Source organism: Eucyclogobius newberryi, unplaced genomic scaffold (assembly GCF_026437365.1).
Source record: "Eucyclogobius newberryi isolate DKJ021-1_F unplaced genomic scaffold, fEucNew1.0.hap1 SCAF_6, whole genome shotgun sequence".
In the NCBI taxonomy this organism is placed as follows: Eukaryota; Metazoa; Chordata; class Actinopteri; order Gobiiformes; family Gobiidae; genus Eucyclogobius; species Eucyclogobius newberryi.
The window spans coordinates 38,843,886-38,862,217 of NW_027316278.1; the positions used below are offsets into that span (position 1 = coordinate 38,843,886).

Sequence of the window (18,332 nt, forward strand, 5' to 3'; positions counted from 1 at the left end):
TCTTGCTTCAGGACAGGTGCTCCCAGCTCCTCTTGCTTCAGGACAGGTGCTCCCAGCTCCTCTTGCTTCAGGACAGGTGCTGGCAGCTCCTTTTGCTTCAGGACAGGTGCTCCCAGCTCCTCTTGCTTCAGGACAGGTGCTCCCAGCTCCTCTTGCTTCAGGACAGGTGCTCCCAGCTCCTCTTGCTTCAGGACAGGTGCTGGCAGCTCCTTTTGCTTCAGGACAGGTGCTCCCAGCTCCTCTTGCTTCAGGACAGGTGTTCCCAGCTCCTTTTGCTTCAGGACAGGTGCTCCCAGCTCCTCTTGCTTCAGGACAGGTGCTCCCAGCTCCTCTTGCTTCAGGACAGGTGTTCCCAGCTCCTCTTGCTTCAGGACAGGTGCTGCAGCTCCTCTTATAGATAGACCCAGTGATTATGGCGGCTTTGAAGATAACCGCCAAGATTACAAAGGCAGTAGATGCAACGATAGACGTAGAACTGGACAACTAAGCCACAGGAGAATGAAATCTCTGATTTGAGGGACATTGTCTCTCCATTTCAAGCCAAAGTGGCAAAAATGACGAACCAGGACAACCTGGAGCGTGGTAATTGCAAAGGTAACCTGCGGATTATCGGTCTTACAGAGGACACTGAAGGGCCTCACTATCGGACCACACTTTCTCTCCTTGTTTCCCTTTGTTTTTATGAGAGGATCCTGGACTTTACTGGAGACATGTGAGTATCAGCCCGATGTGGGCCAGTGTGTTCCAACTTAAGTTTAAAAATGTTGTATCAATCATACCGGAGGGCCGTTTTTTCTACCTAGAAAATGGTTTTCCCTCCATCTTCTGCTCTGTATTTGGAATGGTCTTTGGGCTTTAGGCATGTTTTTGGCATGAGCTCTTTTTGTACTTATGGTTCCTGTGTTTGTGTTGTGTTGGACCAGAGTTGTGTTAGAATGATTTCAACATGAATAAAACAATGTCATCTGAAAAAATACAAGTAGCATATTGTTATGTTAATGGCATACTGAGTACAATTTAGCAGTCAATGATACTAACAAAGATGAAAAAAGACAAAATAGACATTATATACTTTTTATACCCATTTAAATGACTTACAACCAAATTGAGTTAATGTTTTGTTTGCTGACAGACTTTACCATTCCTCACACAGGAGCAACATAAGAGGGGAGGGGCCATATTGATCTCAAGTAGAATAACATTTGAACAAAACTGGCAGAACTGAACTGGACAAAAGAACTATTCATGGAAAGGTGTTTACTTTATAAATGTATTTGCTTCCCCAGGAAGTGACCTCACTTTCTATACTAAAGTAATACATCTGATTGCAAATCACTCTGAGGAAACCCTCGTCTGTGGCGGCGACTGGGATTTGTATGTTCAGCCAACATTAGGGGCCATATTTGGCCCCCGGAGGTAGCATTAAGGTGGGTGCAAGAGAGCTCATTTCATCACTTTGCAGTCGGCGAAATTGCTGACAGAGCAGGGCGTGGACTTCTAAACAAGAGGCGTGATCATGCCAAAATAAGGTGGAGTAAAGCAACTTGAGGGCGTGGTCTTTGAATGGCCAGAATCATAACTAATAAACTTCAAAACTAAGGTTTGTAATAGATTAGGGATGTTTATGAGTTTTAGATATTTTCTTCAAGCATAAATGACCAATATTAACTCGTGTGGCTTTTTTTTATTGGAGGAGAGAGGGGTGCCTCTATCTCGCCTGATACAGAACTGCAGGACTCTAGTGGAAAACAGCCTGCCTCACAAACTAACCAGGTTGAAATGGCTAGCGCGCGGGCTAGCGCGTCCAGCTGATTAGACGGCTTTCCCAGGCCAGGTGAAGGTGAGGTGACACTACACCAGTTAGCTCGCATGATGCGTGAAATGAAATGCGAAATGCAGCGTGCAGCGGAAATGAGAGCTGCGGACGGCGCTGCCCGACTCAACCAATTTAAATGCAACATAAAGGAGCGGGGAGAAAACGGAGCATGCATTAATGTAGCTGAGCAGCGTATTTCAGACAATACGGAGCTGCAGACACTGAGGGCCAAGATAGGGGTCCTAGGTGATTAATATGGCTAGGAAAAATATTGAGATTAATGTTGTGCTGGGGCTCCTGTGCTGGGGGCTCCTGTGCTGGGGGCTCCTGTGCTGGGGGCTCCTGTGCTGGTGGCTCCTGTGCTGGGGGCTCCTGTGCTGGGGGCTCCTGTGCTGGTGGCTCCTGTGCTGGGGGTTCCTGTGCTGGTGGCTCCTGTGCTGGGGGCTCCTGTGCTGGTGGCTCCTGTGCTGGGGGTTCCTGTGCTGGGGGCTCCTGTGCTGGGGGCTCCTGTGCTGGGGGCTCCTGTGCTGGGGGCTCCTGTACAGACTTTACTGGCAGATGACAAACGGTTGAGCCATTTAGAGGAAGTGAATAATCCCTGGGTAAAATCTGTTCTTACAACCTGGAAGAAGCTGATCAAAACATACAAAATAAACAAAGATGTTCAAATCTGGTTGGTTTTGCTTTTGTACAAAATAGTGCTGACCTGAGATTCAAGGTCTGAATTACAAAAGGTATAAAAGGTTTTAAAAGATAATCACATGAAAAGCTTTGATATGTTGTTTTGACAGATGAAGAGTGGGAAAATATATGTACATGTCACAGTAGCGGTGACTTTAATGGATGAGCAGCAGACCTGGGGTTTCATCAATATTTAGTGGATAACACAAAAGTGTAAACAAATAAAAATAATAATAAATATAGCCGCAAGCGGCAATGATCGGCCCTCGCCACGCCGCCACCACGCCGCAAGAGGAGGGGGCGCTAACGCGCCCCAATTGTCCTTTTATTACATCTACTGCTGAATCTGTGACGCTGTCACATCTTCTCCCCTTTGTTTTACCATCAAAAAGCAATTTTATTTTGAATTCTTGGCAAAATGTGCGGCTTTGCCGCACAGACACCGTGACTCTTTGAATAAATATGTGGATAACTTTTGATGGTCGACACCTGAAGATGAGTCTCACCAAATTTCAGGTTAATATGTCTAACGCCCTAAGAGGAGTTCGTGAAAGTCTAAAGTGTAAACATGTTCTGGCGATTTCCCCATTGGAATAACATGGAAGGTTTCGGTCATCGTTACGGCAAAGCCATAACAATTATGACATGGGTCTCATAGATTTTTTTGATGGGGCCAAAATTGAGTTGTGTGTCAAATTTCATATAATTTCGCAAAACTAAATATTTGACCTCCATATAAAATCTGTAGGGGGCGCTGTGGCTCCAAATTAATTTATTTCACTTCAAGTAGGTTTAGGGCAAAGAGTTTAACAACTGATTCTAATTTGACGCAATTCGGACTTTATCTGCGCAAACGGCAGAAATGTTAAATTTGGGAGATTTCTGAAATCCTAGCTAAAGTTTGCGGCTTTGCCGCACAGAGACCGTGACAGGGTCAATGTAGTTTGGATAACTTTTGATGTCCCACTCCTCAGTAGCATTTTCACCAAATTTCAGCTTTTTAGGGCCAACGCCCTGGGAGGAGTTCGTAAAAGTACGACGTTTGGAAAAACTCCGAAGTCATGTTTAGCCATTTTTGAAGCAATATGGCCGACATTTGGTTGGGCGGACGGCGTTGCCGTAATAATATTTTTTACTTCTCTTGTCACCATCTACCTCTGCGCCAAATTTCATGATTCTACGATCAGATTTTTTTTGGGTCATTTCCCATCTCTCAATGCATTTTTGGTACATTTGGGGGCGCTGACGCGCCAATTTTTTATTTTAGAAAAGGGAAATAGCCAGAATGTAGAGAGGCAAATATCATAAACTATACATTTTCGGAAAGCGCTCGCGCTTTCCTACCTCATGGTGTGGGTCCCTGGTCACTGACGGGTACTTTCGTTAATTTTGAGTGGGCTCCGCCCACTTTGTGTTCTTGGCCCTCTATACAGTAATAATGTTCAATTTTTGCATTACATGCTTATATGCACGGAACATGCAAGATATGGGGAACGTATTTGTGAGCTTCTTAGCGCAAATGAGTGCTTTATATGGGGATGACGACCGCGAATGTAAAGTGCTCGTTTAGTGCGAACTTTTGCACGGGCTTCGCCCGTTTACAACGGTAATGTTCCATTTTCCTACAACTAATTAGTATGCACGGGGCTTGCATGAGTGGAGGAGTGCGTTAGTGAGTGTTTGGAAGTGGGTGAGCGCTTCGCGCTCGATTTCGTGCGCACTACGTGCGCACTTTCGCAGCCGTGCTTCGCACGGCCTTACGAGATTAATAGGCCTCTCGTCAGCTTGTGGCGCTCGGGCCTAATAATAATCTATTATGCATCAAACTCTTTAGTTTGATGTGGGTTTGATTTCAGGGGCAGTGATTTATCATAGTGGTAAGACTAATATTGTTATCATCAGTAATAATAATATGCCATTATAAATAGGCCCTAGTATCAGATACGTCATAAGGCGCTGGTACAGCTGGCAGCCCGGTGTAAACGCTCTCTCTTCTTTCTCACACTTATTGTGCTTTATCTCCTATATTTTGTAAATATTGTTAGTATATTTTTTCTATTTTACTGTACGATAGGGATACGCGCTGGAATAGTTTTTTAATTCAACTGTTTTTGACTTTTTTCGGCTGGATTTGAGCGTTTTTCGTTGCGTTCGTTGTGTTGTTGTGACGTGAGCTAGCTCCGAGCGAGCCCCCCAGCCCCCCCCCCCCCCCCCCCCCCCGCGCCCTCCGGCCGCGCTAAAGTACGGCGTGTCGTCGGTACACGTTTATATACACGTTTATATGAAAGAGGAACTTCACGAACGATCGGGACACGCACTGGAATCGCTTTAAATTAACTTGTTTTGACTTTATTCGGCTGGATTGAGTGTTTTCGTCGTGTCGTTGCGATGTGTCTTGGCTCTGGGTCCCCCGGCTCCGGCCCCGCCCCCCGGCTCCGGCCCCGCCCCCCGGCTCCGGTCCCGCCCCCCGGCTCCGGCCCCGCCCCCCGGCCGGCGCCGTACCGCGTTTCCACAAAGGAGGAACTCATGAAACTGCGGAGAACAGTCGTCTTACCGGAGATCGTCACGTTATCCCGGCGCAATACTGACCTAACCTAATACTGATGTGCAATTCTGTCATATGTGCAATTACTGTGAAATTCATGTGCAATCTATGTGCTGTCATGACACATATTCATGTGCAATTACTGTCGTGATCACATGCAATGGTATTTATTTATTTATTTGTCTATGGGAGTTTTTATTTATTTATAGGAGATCTTCTACTGAAAGTGTTTTTCAGACTTCCTATAAGTGATCTGTTCTTCTGGATCTACCTCTGTATCTACCTGCACCAATGAAATTTCCCCATGTGGGACAATAAAGGAATATCTTATCTTATCTTATCTTATTATTTTAAACATTAGAATTTATTTTTTCTTTATTTTAATTCTCTTACATTTTGATCATCTAACACTACCGCTTAGGATTAAATGATTAACTTTAGTCAAGAGATTATGAACTCTACAAATAATGTCACCTGTCGCTTTACTCAATCCACATGGTCCAGGGGCCCTAGGGGCCCTAGGGCACATCCCATTCAACCCAAATTGTGAGATGACCACATTGAGACAGTCTCAAGAGGATGAGAGAGTGAGAAACTCATGTTTCTTGTCAAAACTTGTAATTGTCAATTGCCTGAGTTTAGACCTTAGACATGTCAGAATGACAGAAGCAGAACACGTGCTTTTGTCTCAGTGAGAATCTCACTAATATATGGATTAATTATGGTTGTGCTTACTGAACCTCGAAGCGATTTTGTGTGGTCCACAGCGCTCGCGGCGCTCTGTAAAAATGTAAACTACATTATTACTACAACATTACGCGGAGTGATAAGGACACCTAAATAAAGGACTTTGAATTAAGGACCCCAAATGGCTCCTGCCAAGAGACATGTTTACGACGCTGACTTTAAACTCTGGGCTAAAGTATCAGTCTGTGGTCCGAGCTTTGATGAAGGCCGGAATAATCACCGAACAGCGACACAGACTCGGATAGTGCCGAGATGGATGGCCATGCTGATGCCGTAATCGCCCAACTGTTAAACTCGAACACTGAAGATGAAGAATTTGAGGGATTTGTGGACGAGGAATGAACTGAAAAAGTGAATGTATTGTGTTGTATTTTAATTGTTATAACTGAGCAAGGCTGAGAGTCGTTGTAAATACGCTCATTAACGTTTGAACAATGTTGAGCTGAATGAGTTGAAAGTGTTTAATAAAGCTCAGCTGACTGACTGTCTGTTTTGTTTCGCTTCATGTGCTTTATAGTCCAGTGCGCTTCATATATGAACAATTATCCCAAATAGACCATTTATTGACAGTGCTCTTTATATTCCAGTGCACCTTTTAGTGCGGAAAATACTGTACAATGTCCTTTAACATCATTTTAATAAATTGAGGGTACTTGACTAGCATTTAATCTCAAGTGTTTTTTTTTGTTTCTGTTCCAGATCTACAGTGATGTGAATAGGGGCATGATCACTTAGATGATTCTACGTATACATGTCTAATCTGTCATTTTTGACCCATCTTTGTTGAAAATATGCAAGTATAGATCTCATGTGGTTTGTAAAAATGTGCATATTATTGGCTGACATTGGGATTAATTTATCTCCATTGCACATTATCTAGTTTATAGATTTACCAGTACTTTGTGAGTTTGAAACATCTAATGTTGGCTGAACATGTAAGTTCAAGGCAAGGCAAGGCAAGTTTATTTGTAGAGCACATTTCATACACAAGGCAATTCAAAGTGCTTCACAGCAGGAAAAATGCATTCAAATCACAAAGAAATTACAGAAACAGAAATACAATAAAATTAACTAAATTCCAATTGATTTTCTAAACTAATAAAATCACAAACAAAAGAGAAGAGTGCAAAGAAAAAATCCTTTCAGTCATATGCGCAGCTAAACAAAACTGTTTTTATCTTAGATTTGAACATTGTCAGAGTAGAAGCCTGTCTCACATCTTCAGGAAGACTGTTCCAGATTTTAGCTGCATAAAACTGAAACGCAGATTCCCCATGTTTTGTCCTGACTCTGGGCACCAGCAGGAGGCCGGTCCCTGAGGTCCTCAGAGTCCGAGATGGTTCATATGGCACTAACATATCCAAGATGTACTTTGGTGCTAGGCCATGGAGAGACTTGGGGCTGCTTTAAAGTCTATTCTCTGAGCCACAGGGAGCCAGTGCAGAGACCTGAGAACAGGACTAATGTGATGGTACTTCCTGGTTCTGGTCAGGACCCGAGCAGCAGCGTTCTGGATGAACTGCAGCTGTTTTACAGCTCGTTTGGAGAGGCCAGTGAGCAGGCCGTTACAGTAGTCTAATCTACTGGAGACAAACGCATGGATAAGTCTCTCTAAATCTGGTTTTGACACTATATTTTTGATTTTGGCAATGTTTTTTAGATGGTAAAAAGCTGCTGATGTTATTGATTTGACGTGGCTATTAAAGTTCAAGTCTGAGTCCATTATTACCCCCAGATTTCTAATTTGGTTTGTAGGTTTTAGAGCGAGACTCTGGAGGTGACCGCTAACACTTTCTCTTTGTTTCTGTGGGCCAAAAACGATTATTTCAGTCTTGTCTGAGTTCAGCTGGAGAAAGTTGTTTTGCCTCCACAAACTGATCTGTTGGATGCAGTGACAGAGTGAATCTACTGGTCCATATTCACCTGCCGATAGTGAAACATAGATCTGAGTGTCGTCTGCATAATTGTGATAGGACACATTTTCACTGCGTATCAACTGACCTAACGGCAGCATGTAGAGGTTGAACAGAGGGGGACCCAGGACTGACCCTTGGGGCACTCCACAGGTCAGGGTCATGTGGTCTGAGACACAGCTACCAATTTCAACAAAGTACTTCCTGTCTTCCAGATAGGACCTTAACCAGTTTAGGGCAGTGCCAGTGATGCCCACCCAGTCCTCTAGTCTCTGTAAGAGGATCCCATGATCGACAGTGTCAAAAGCAGCACTCAGATCTAACAGAATTAAGACTGAGGCTTTGCCCGTGTCAGTGTTCAGGCGGATGTCATTTGTCACCTTGACAAGAGCAGTCTCAGTGCTGTGATGAGGTCTAAAACCTGACTGAAAAACATCAAATGAGTTGTTTATTAAGAGGAAATCTGTGAGCTGTTGGTAAACAACCTTTTCAAGGACTTTGCCCAAAAATGGCAGATTAGAGATGGGCCGGTAATGACTCAGTACTGCGGCATCAAGACTGCTCTTCTTTAGGAGAGGCTTTATGACCGCAGTTTTCAAAGACATTGGGAATGTTCCAGATTGAAGCGACATGTTAACTATGTGAGTGAATGGTGCTAACAAACTGTTCAGCACAGACTTTAGAAATCTGGTGGGTAACACATCAAGGCAGCATGTAGATGAACTCAGACTGGTGATGATCTCATGGACAGTTTTGTCAGTTACTGGTGCAAAGTGAGTTAGCTCTAAGTGTCTTGGTGGTTTTAGGGTAATTTTTTGCATTGTGGGATTTATAGCATTTTTAATGCCCTGAACTTTGTCATTAAAGAATAATGCAAACTCATTACACTTGGATGTGGAAATGAGTTCTAACGGCAGCTGAGCTGGAGGGTTTGTTAATCTGTTTACTGTGGCAAACAGGACACGCGAGTTGTTACTGCAGCTTCCAATTATTTCAGAAAAATATCTTTCCCTAGTTCTACATAAGATTAGGTTGTACATGTTCAGCTTTTCTTTGTAAATCTCTTTTTGAACCTGGAGCTTTGACTTGCGCCATTTCCGTTCGGCCCTGCGGCACTCCCTTTTCTGTGCCCTGACCCAATCATCATTTCTCCACGGCGCCTTCTGCTTATTTTTAACCATTTTAGCCTTTATAGGGGCGATGGTGTCCAGAACATTCAAAACACTAGATGTAACAGAGTTCAACAAATCATTTACATTAGAACATGAGACATTTTCAAAGTTTATCATTTCCATAAACAGTGCACCTGTGCCATCACTTATGTGTCTCCTCTGAACAACTGCAGGACCAACCGGAGGTTGGGGAGAAACAGACAGGTCAAAGAAGACACAGAAATGATCAGACAGAGCAACATCGATCACATTAACATTTGAAATATTTACCCCCTTTGTAATTATGAGATCTAGAGTGTGTCCTTTGCTGTGGGTGGGGCCTCTCACATGCTGAGTAAGACTGAAGGTTTCAAGGACAGCATCAAGCTCTTTAGCGTTTCTGTCACAAACATTATCAACATGCACGTTGAAATCACCTGTAATGACCAAACCATCAAAGTCTGTGCATATGACTGAAAGCATCTCAGTAAAATCATCAATAAAACTTTGGCAGTGCTGGGGAGGCTTGTATAAAACAATGAAGAGAATGGATGGAGACCGTTTTAGCTCCATTTTAAAGGATACATACTCAAATGATGAAAACACCCCAAAAGACAACCTGCGGGTAATTATTTCATCTCTAAAGACAGCACAGACTCCACCCCCTTTTTTGTTTTCTCGTGTTTCAGATTCAAACTTAAAGTTGGGTGGAGCAGATTCTATCAGAACTACATTTCCTGTGTTTTTGTCAAGCCATGTTTCAGTTAAAAACATAAAATCAAGATTATAAGAAGAAATAAAATTATTAATTAAGAGAGATTTGTTACATAAGGATCTGACATTTAGCACAGGAAGTTTCAGACTAGTTTCAGTGGGACTGGGCTTTATCTTTTCACAGGGAATATGAATCACATTTCTCAGATTGGGCCTGACTTGCATTTTGTTTTTCCATCTGTGTGATGATGTGACTACAGAAATAGCACTAGGGGGGGCTCTTTTTACATAGGGCCCCGGGTTGGTTTGATTTTTAATGTGACAATAAGTCCCGGCAACGCTGAGACCCAGTGCATCCTAGCTATGGGAGATACCAGGTCGAGGTTGGATGGGTGGTGGGCAAGTCGCCACAACTGACAAGAGTTCCCTCAGAGTGGTTTGCAATCACAGCTATAACTTTAGTGTAGAAAGTGAGGTCACTTCCTGGAGGAGCATATACTGTACATTTATCAAAGTAAACACACATATTAACCATTTGAAAATCATTCTTGCAAATCTGCTCTTGTTACACAATTCTCTCAAAGTCGAACACAGTAACACAAACACAGGAAACACAACACCAGAACATAATAGAACAAACTGCATGTTTTTTGTATGAGATTTCTTTTTTTTTTTTTTGCAAAGAGCCCACAGACTGATCCAAAAAGGAATCAGCTGTTAGGGGAAAACTATTTTCAAAGTAAAAAACAAAAGTTGTAACACGCCAGCCCAAATTGGGCAAAATACTCCCATGTCTCTTATACAGTCCAGGTCCTTTCATTGAAATAAGGGGGAGGACGAATGTAAAATTGCTTAGAAATCTGGCACAGTCTTTGCAAAAGCCGATGCCTCCTTCGGTGAGGTAAATATTTGCTTTATCCAGCAATGCTGAGGCTCAAAGTGGATGGAAAATAGAGCGTGGTCCACTTGATCAAATGCTTTGCGCTTCCTGACTATTCTTGCAGAGCAGTCATTGAAAGATGAGACATGGAGATCACCTGGTCCAGTCCCATCCGCCTCAAAACGTCCAGCTCCTGCCATGACACGCTGTTTATCAATGAAGTTGTGGAACTTCAGTATAATAGGTCTTGGACGTTGGTTTGGGGACGGCTGGGAGTGATTTGCTTGTCAAGCTTAATTTTCTCCGTTTTTGGTAAAAGTTTTAGATATTAGGGGATCCAAGCCTCCATAAAAATAACCACACCTTTCCCTTCAGTGTCCTCTAGAAGGATGAGGGCTCATCCAGGTCCTCAACATCTCAACATGATCAGTCAGGACACGTACCTAGGTTGTTACTTCTGCCATGTTGGCTTGCGGGGTAGTGTGGTTTCCCTTTTCAGCTGCTGTGGCTCGACTGTCCAGTTTGTTAGTCTTGGATTTTAAATCATGAATTTCCACCAGGGCCGTCTACATCTTTGCGTCTACGGCCTTTGTAATCTTATCAGTTATCCCCGCAGAGCCGCTATAATCACTGAGTTTATCCCGCTCCTGGTCTCCTCTGGAGTGGCTCAGTTCAGGAGGCGCAACCAGGCTAGTTAGCTTAGTGGTAGAAGTGCTAGCCTGGCTCCCTGTGGTGTTGTTCTTGTTCGATTTGTTATGCATTTTCAAGAAATAAGTGTCCAAGCTCATTATATATCTGCTCCCATTCTCCCCAGGTGAACTCATAATGTAGACGGACAAATCTAACGGATTCGACCGCAGGCTGCCAGCCCTGACTGAGCTAGGCGGTATTCATCCCGGAAATCCTCAGACTACAGATGCTTTTCTGGGCCAGATCTGCCTGTCCTCCACTTACCGTAATGTAATACAGACAAAATTTAGACTAGTTTTGGTTGGGAAAAACGAACAAGGTTGTGCTTCGATTGAGGTCAGTGAAGCAGATAAGAGCGATATGAGTGTTGCTATGGGTGCTATGTGAGGGAGGTGAAAAGGAGTGCACCATTGTAGAGACGAAGGCTAGTGCGCAACTGTGAGAGCACTGCCCACAAGGCTAGTGCGCAACTGTGAGAGCACTGCCCACAAGGCTAGTGCGCAACTGTGAGAGCACTGCCCACAAGGCTAGTGCGCAACTGTGAGAGCACTGCCCACAAGGCTAGTGCGCAACTGTGAGAGCACTGCCCACAAGGCTAGTGCGCAACTGTGAGAGCACTGCCCACAAGGCTAGTGCGCAACTGTGAGAGCACTGCCCACAAGGCTAGTGCGCAACTGTGAGAGCACTGCCCACAAGGCTAGTGCGCAACTGTGAAAGCACTGCCCACAAGGCTAGTGCGCAACTGTGAGAGCACTGCCCACAAGGCTAGTACGCAACTGTGAGAGCACTGCCCACAAGGCTAGTGCGCAACTGTGAGAGCACTGCCCACAAGGCTAGTGCGCAACTGTGAGAGCACTGCCCACAAGGCTAGTGCGCAACTGTGAGAGCACTGCCCACAAGGCTAGTGCGCAACTGTGAGAGCACTGCCCACAAGGCTAGTGCGCAACTGTGAGAGCACTGCCCACAACGCTAGTGCGCAACTGTGAGAGCACTGCCTACAAGGCTAGTGCCCACAGATCCATCTATGCCCTTTATCATCAACAGACAAGTGATCGTTGATTTTGCAGCGATGCGGCTGCAGCGGAGCAATGGAGCCCCGTGAGGTGTGCAGGAAGGGCTTATCAATTTACCCACCACCACACATTAGACCTGAGAAAGTTCTGTCGCCATGGTAAAGCTAACAAACATTAGCATGCCAACAGCACACATTCTGCTTCAGATAGAGAGAAAGTGCCATGGTCAAACTGATTTAAAATAAAGAGGAGATGAATTGAACTCACGACTGGGCTTTGGCTCTGCTGCAGGACGCGGGACAGGTGAGTGTCGACCTGCTTCTGACAGAGGACGGCCTGGTGAGGGGAGAGACGGCCACAGAGAGAGAGCAGGCCGTCATACACAGCAGCCTGGACAGAGAGGGGAGAGAGTCATTTACTATAGCAAAGAAAGAAAGAGAGAGAGAGCGACAAATAGACAGAGACACACAGAGAGAGAGAGAGAAGGTTAGTTCAACCTGCAAAATGACACTCATTGAATATATGAACATACAATGGAACATACTGCAAGAAAACGAAGACTTGAGACAATCCAAATTTAGTGCTTTTAGATAATATTGTAACCCATATCCATTTGAATACGCCACATGGTGCAGTTTTATACGGCCATCATTGAGTCCATCCTCACCTCCTCCATCACCATGTGTTACACTAGAGCCACAACCAGGGACAAACAGAGACTACAACACATTGTGCGCTCTGCTGAGAAGGTGATCGGCTGCAGAGTTCCATCTTTGCAGGACCTGTACGTGTCCAAGACAGACGAACAGGACGGATCGCAGCTGACCCTTCTCACCCTGGACATGGTATATGTGGCGCAGCAGCCCTAATGCCGGTACATGTCGGCCTCGGTGAAACTGAGATAAACCCCAAAAAAGTTTTTTTTTTTCAAATGTGTGATTTTCGTTTTTTTGCAGAATGTGCTAGTTGAAGTTATGAATAAGCCCCTGTGTGCTTCAGATAACACTATTGGTTGTCTTAAACATATACATTAAGCTGTTAAAAATGTGGAGTTTTGGGGTCTTTTTCCTGCTCTCCTGGGGGGCGTCACCTTTTTCTAGCCAACGTATTTTTTACATTTTCCACCAATCAGCTGTGATCCGCATGGCAGCTGCGTGTTCTCTGTGTTTTCCTCTCATTACTCCAGACCGTCTGCAGAGCACAGTCTTCAGAGCTTACATTTCCTGGACTACATTGCAACGGAACTGTTTACTCAGGTACACTTTTACTTTACTACTAAATTATTGCTTTAACGCTGTGATTTAAGGCGGTCTCGTGATCACTTTAGAATCTTACTTGTCTGCTCCGGTGGAGCTAATGCTAAGCTAACATGTTGCTTCAGTGCACTCTGCAATACGGGCTTAATGTGACTACTTGCTGTTATCACCATGTTATCGGGTTATTTTTCGGCGTGGGTTGGCCCGTGGGTTGTGTGGGTCGTGCTTTGTGTGTGTTTTATGGTGGACTAAACCGGCTGTTAGCTCCACAGCCCGGAGCTAAACGCAGCTATTCGGAGCTAAGTTGTAAGCTAAACCTTGCTATGTTATCGGGTTATTTATCGGCGTGGGAAGGCGTGCTTTTACAAGCCGTGTTATCTCAAGTGAGCTAGCTAGCCCCGCTAGCCGAGGGCAGATGTCCCAATATCTCCGCGTTTTGCATCTTAAATACACCGTTAACGTCACAATGTGAACTGTTATCTGTGAAGCGTGTTATTCCCATATTACTGTTAACCCTAATCCTTTTATCCCCCTTTTCAGAATTGGCAAAGACACCCTGACTGACATGACCTGTCTCTACGTGAAGTCTGCTAAGGAGCGTGGTAAGTGTAAAACATTATTTTGGTGATTTTCATGTTTTAATGATTAGAGTATAATTAACCATAAGCAACATCTGTTTTTCAGGTGAGCCTGCAGTTTGCAAATCAAGCTTCAGATCACTGTGGAAACAGCTTCTCCCACACATCAGAAGCTGCAGGCCACACACAGATCTCTACAACAGAATCTAATGTGCTGTCTTTGGACCCTCACCGCCAGCAAGCAAAGACATCAGGATGCATTACAACTTTGACTTTGCACAGCAGGTACTAATAATAGTGCAAATGCAGAATAACAATTATAAGATAAGATAAGATATTCCTTTATTGTCCCACATGGGGAAATTTCATTGGTGCAACGCAGGTAGATACAGAGGTAGATACAGAAGAACAGATCACTTATAGGAAGTCTGAAAAACACTTTCAGTAGAAGATCTCCTATAAATAAACAAAAACTCCCATAGACAAATAAATAAATAAATACCATTGCATGTGATCACGACAGTAATTGCACATGAATATGTGTCACGACAGCACATAGATTGCACATGAATTTCACATGAATTCCAACAGCAATTGCACATCAGTATTAGGTAAGGTCAGTATTGCGACGGGATAACGTGACGATCTCCGGGTAAGACGACTGTTCTCCGCAGTTTCATGAGTTCCTCCTTTGTGGAAACGCGGTACGGCGCCGGCCGGGGGGCGGGGCCGGAGCCGGGGGGCGGGGCCGGAGCCGGGGGACTCAGAGCCAAGACACATCGCCACGACACGACGAAAACACTCAATCCAGCCGAATAAAGTCAAAACAAGTTAATTTAAAGTGATTCCAGTGCGTGTCCCGATCGTTCGTGAAGTTCCTCTTTCATATAAACGTGTATATAAACATGTACCGACGACACGCCGTACTTTAGCGCGGCCGGAGGGCGCGGGGGGGGGGGCTGGTGGGCTCGCTCGGAGCTAGCTCACGTCACAACAACACAACGAACGCAACGAAAAAGGCTCAAATCCAGCCGAAAAGTCAAAAACAGTTGAATTAAAAAACTATTCCAGCGCGTGTCCCTATCGTACAGTAAAATAGAAAAAATATACTAACTATATTTACAAAATATAGGAGATAAAGCACAATAAGTGTGAGAAAGAAGAGAGAGCGTTTACACCGGGCTGCCAGCTGTACCAGCGCCTTATGACGTAGAGACATATACGTCTTAATCAAATGTCATATGTATTAATCTAATCTCCTTTCTCTCTCTCTCTCTGTCTACTACAGATACACTTTCCGTCCAACCCTCTGCAGCCGGGGCCAAGCTTCACTACACAATGGACATCCACTTCCTCATTGCTGGCCACACCAAATTCTCCCCTGATTGCGGCTTTGGACTTATCAAGCGAGCATACATGAAGACCAGGGTTGACACTTTGGAAGACATCGCTGAGGTTAGTTTATATTATTTGACTACTGTAATGTGTAAACATTAGCCGGGCAAAACTTCAGTGCTACTCTCTGCTTAAGATATGTTTCTTCTGTTCTCATTTTTTTACAGTGTCGCCCTTGTCATCAGGTAGTGGAAAACAGCTCTCCTGAGTCTCACCTCAGTATCCCACAGCTTGTTGGAACGGCGGATGGCAAAGTGTTTGTCAAGAACTTCGACTGGCAGAAGCATCTGAGTCCCTTCTTCAGACGGCTTCCAAAGATCAAGAGTTATCAGCACTTCAGGTATTTATATTGAAACTCTCACATTGTGTTAAAAAGAATAAATAGTTAATGAGTGTTTTATGTGAAATAGTTAGCCATTTCTTAAATGTCCTGTTATTTGTTTACAGCTTTGATGCCAAGAGCCGAGAGTCACAGCACAGAAGAGTACACAGATGAAGAAGAGGATGAGGATGTGATCTCTGATGTAATTGGACTCTGGTGGTGTACATATCATATCTATTATCTCATATCTCATATATATTAAAGCCATGGACCCGTTGCAGTTCGTATACCTGGCCCTGGCATCTGTTTATAAGAGTTCTTCTATTAAGAGTGTTTTTTAAACTTCCTATAAGTTACTGTCCTTTCCCCCTGTATCTACTGTGTTGTAACATTAAAGGCTATCTTATCTTATCTTTTGTTGTTTGTATTGAATGAATCACCTGTGAATTATGTTTATCGACAAATGCAATGAACCCTATTCTCATTCTGATTCTTTGATTCTATTCAGGGCCTTTTGTAATCCAAGTATTTCCATTTTAATATAGTAACTTCTAATTCTGATTCAAGTCCAGTTACCATCAATAATAACACTCCTCTTGAGTCTTTAGTGACAGCTGTAGGGGGGAGGGGCTGTCAGTGTGACAGGGGGAGGGCTTATCTCAATGAGATGCAAATGAGCCCCCCTGTGACTCTGGGCTCACTCCGGTGAGAAACTTTGAGCCCCGTTTTCTCAGTGAATGGGTTTGAGAGTTGTATACATTCAAATGACCACAACTTACTCAAATATTATCAGATCTACATGAGTGAGACATCATTGAATTCACACTTTCAAAATCTGTGAATAACTCAAAATGTCTCCGGGTAGACATGTAACTGGTTTAGCCACGGTCAGTCACATATTTGAGCCACTCCCCTCAGGCAAGAGGTTACGGTCATGAATACTTGAACACCTGCCACTTAAACAACTATTGAAACCAATAACTAATAAGTTAATTATTAGTTTATTAGTAAATTCTTAATTTATGCATGCATTTGATTTTATATACTTTGCAATAATATAATAAATCGTTGCATGTTGTATCATAATGCCAAAACACGTTCCCATCTTTGGGAATTTTGTTCACTGGCAATAAACCTTTTTCTGATTCTGATTAAATAAACAAAATCACCGCACATTTACACTAATATAAAAGTTCCATTTGGTCAGAAGTCTGTTGAATTTGTTGTTTTCCAAATTAAGTCCAAATGTAAGTTATTCCATTTGTTTGATGTATGGTATTATGTCCATCCAGTGCATTGTTGGCAATGTTTGTGTCTGCCATTTCTTTGTGATGGCCTTTTTTCCTCCAATAGTATATGCCAAAGCTATCCGTTACTTCACTTCAGTGATACCATTAGACACAGAATTGTATGTACAGAGCAGACAACTAACATGAAGCATAAATTAAAAGAGGAGCACTCTTCTGGCATTCTTAGCACAGAACTTGGTTTTGAGCTCCTTTATGTCGTATTCAATTTTGTGGAATTGGGCTGTGATACACCCTGCTCTAAGTTCAGCTCTCATTGGGGTCAGCCCCATGTTCCGTTGTGTTACCACTTTTGTGTTTTCCATGTTTACTCTTTTTTCGAAGTCGGAAACCTCAACTACTTCCAATGCCAGACTCTGCAGACTCTTTTGGATCAGTCTGACGTGTCCGATGAAAGGCTCAGATGTGGCCTCTTTGGATCCTTAGAGCCGTCTGCAGCGCTGATCTTAGTGCAGAGTTTAGCGTTCAAAGGTGTTGAAGAATCCAACGAAGCAGCAGCAGGTCCTAAGCTGTTTTCAGGAGCAGATTTTGATATCTGCCAACTTGTGCATTCTTTAGCTGAGAAAAAGGTGACTTCGGCCATTGTCGTGGTATCAAAGGTTCAGCAGGAAGAGAGACAGAGAGGGGCTTAAAGTGGGAGTGACCTTAAGACTGGCTTTAACTCTCCAAACTTATTGTTTCTAATTTGGACAATTTAGACTTGAACCAGCACAATGGCATAAACATTTCAACACAGTTCTTAAGGTTTAGCAAACATGGTTTGGTTACAGATTTAGGTCACATAGTGAAACATGGAGTTACCGTAGTCTAAATGTGAACTATAGCCATTCAAGAATTTTGTCTTTGAGAAACTTTTCCATCCAGCAAAGAGATTTTGGCTACAGTGGGACAATTCCACTTCACCACAGGAGTGGAGCCATTTGTGAGGGTTAATTATCTTCCGTCTTGTTATCATGGAGGTGTGGCCCCAGGGGGATGAGGTTGTAAACGCAGAGTGCTGTGGCGGACCACATTTGCTTTGTTCTGCAGCAATCATGTCAATATATATGTATATGTCTTACACTCTCCTCTGTGCTGAGAGGCTCCAGAGAACCACTGCTGCAAATTCTTCTGTCTGAACTTGAGTTTTCTGTTAACGAGTTTGACCACCCTACACAAGTGCAGCACTGCGCCTCATGTTAATTGTGATAATGAGGCAGATTCTCATTAAATAAAGAGTATTTTGCTCCGAAACCTCGTCAAAACGGCCCCAACTTTCTCCTGACCAACCTGTGTGTTTGTTCAACCTTTGGCTCTTCTGGTGCTGCGTTCTTGTGTCCGGAGA

The 18,332-nt window shown here is 43.8% G+C and overlaps 1 protein-coding gene across 1 annotated transcript in view; it reads right to left on the reverse strand.

Annotated features, from left to right (window-relative positions):
- Positions 1–18,332, reverse strand: part of sftpbb (surfactant protein Bb) — a 47,369-nt gene that overhangs the window by 19,077 nt on the left and 9,960 nt on the right. Inside the window, exon 4 of the mRNA XM_072433281.1 lies at positions 12,418–12,540. Coding sequence (XP_072289382.1) covers positions 12,418–12,540 — 123 coding nt within the window. The remainder of the gene's footprint in view (positions 1–12,417; positions 12,541–18,332) is intronic.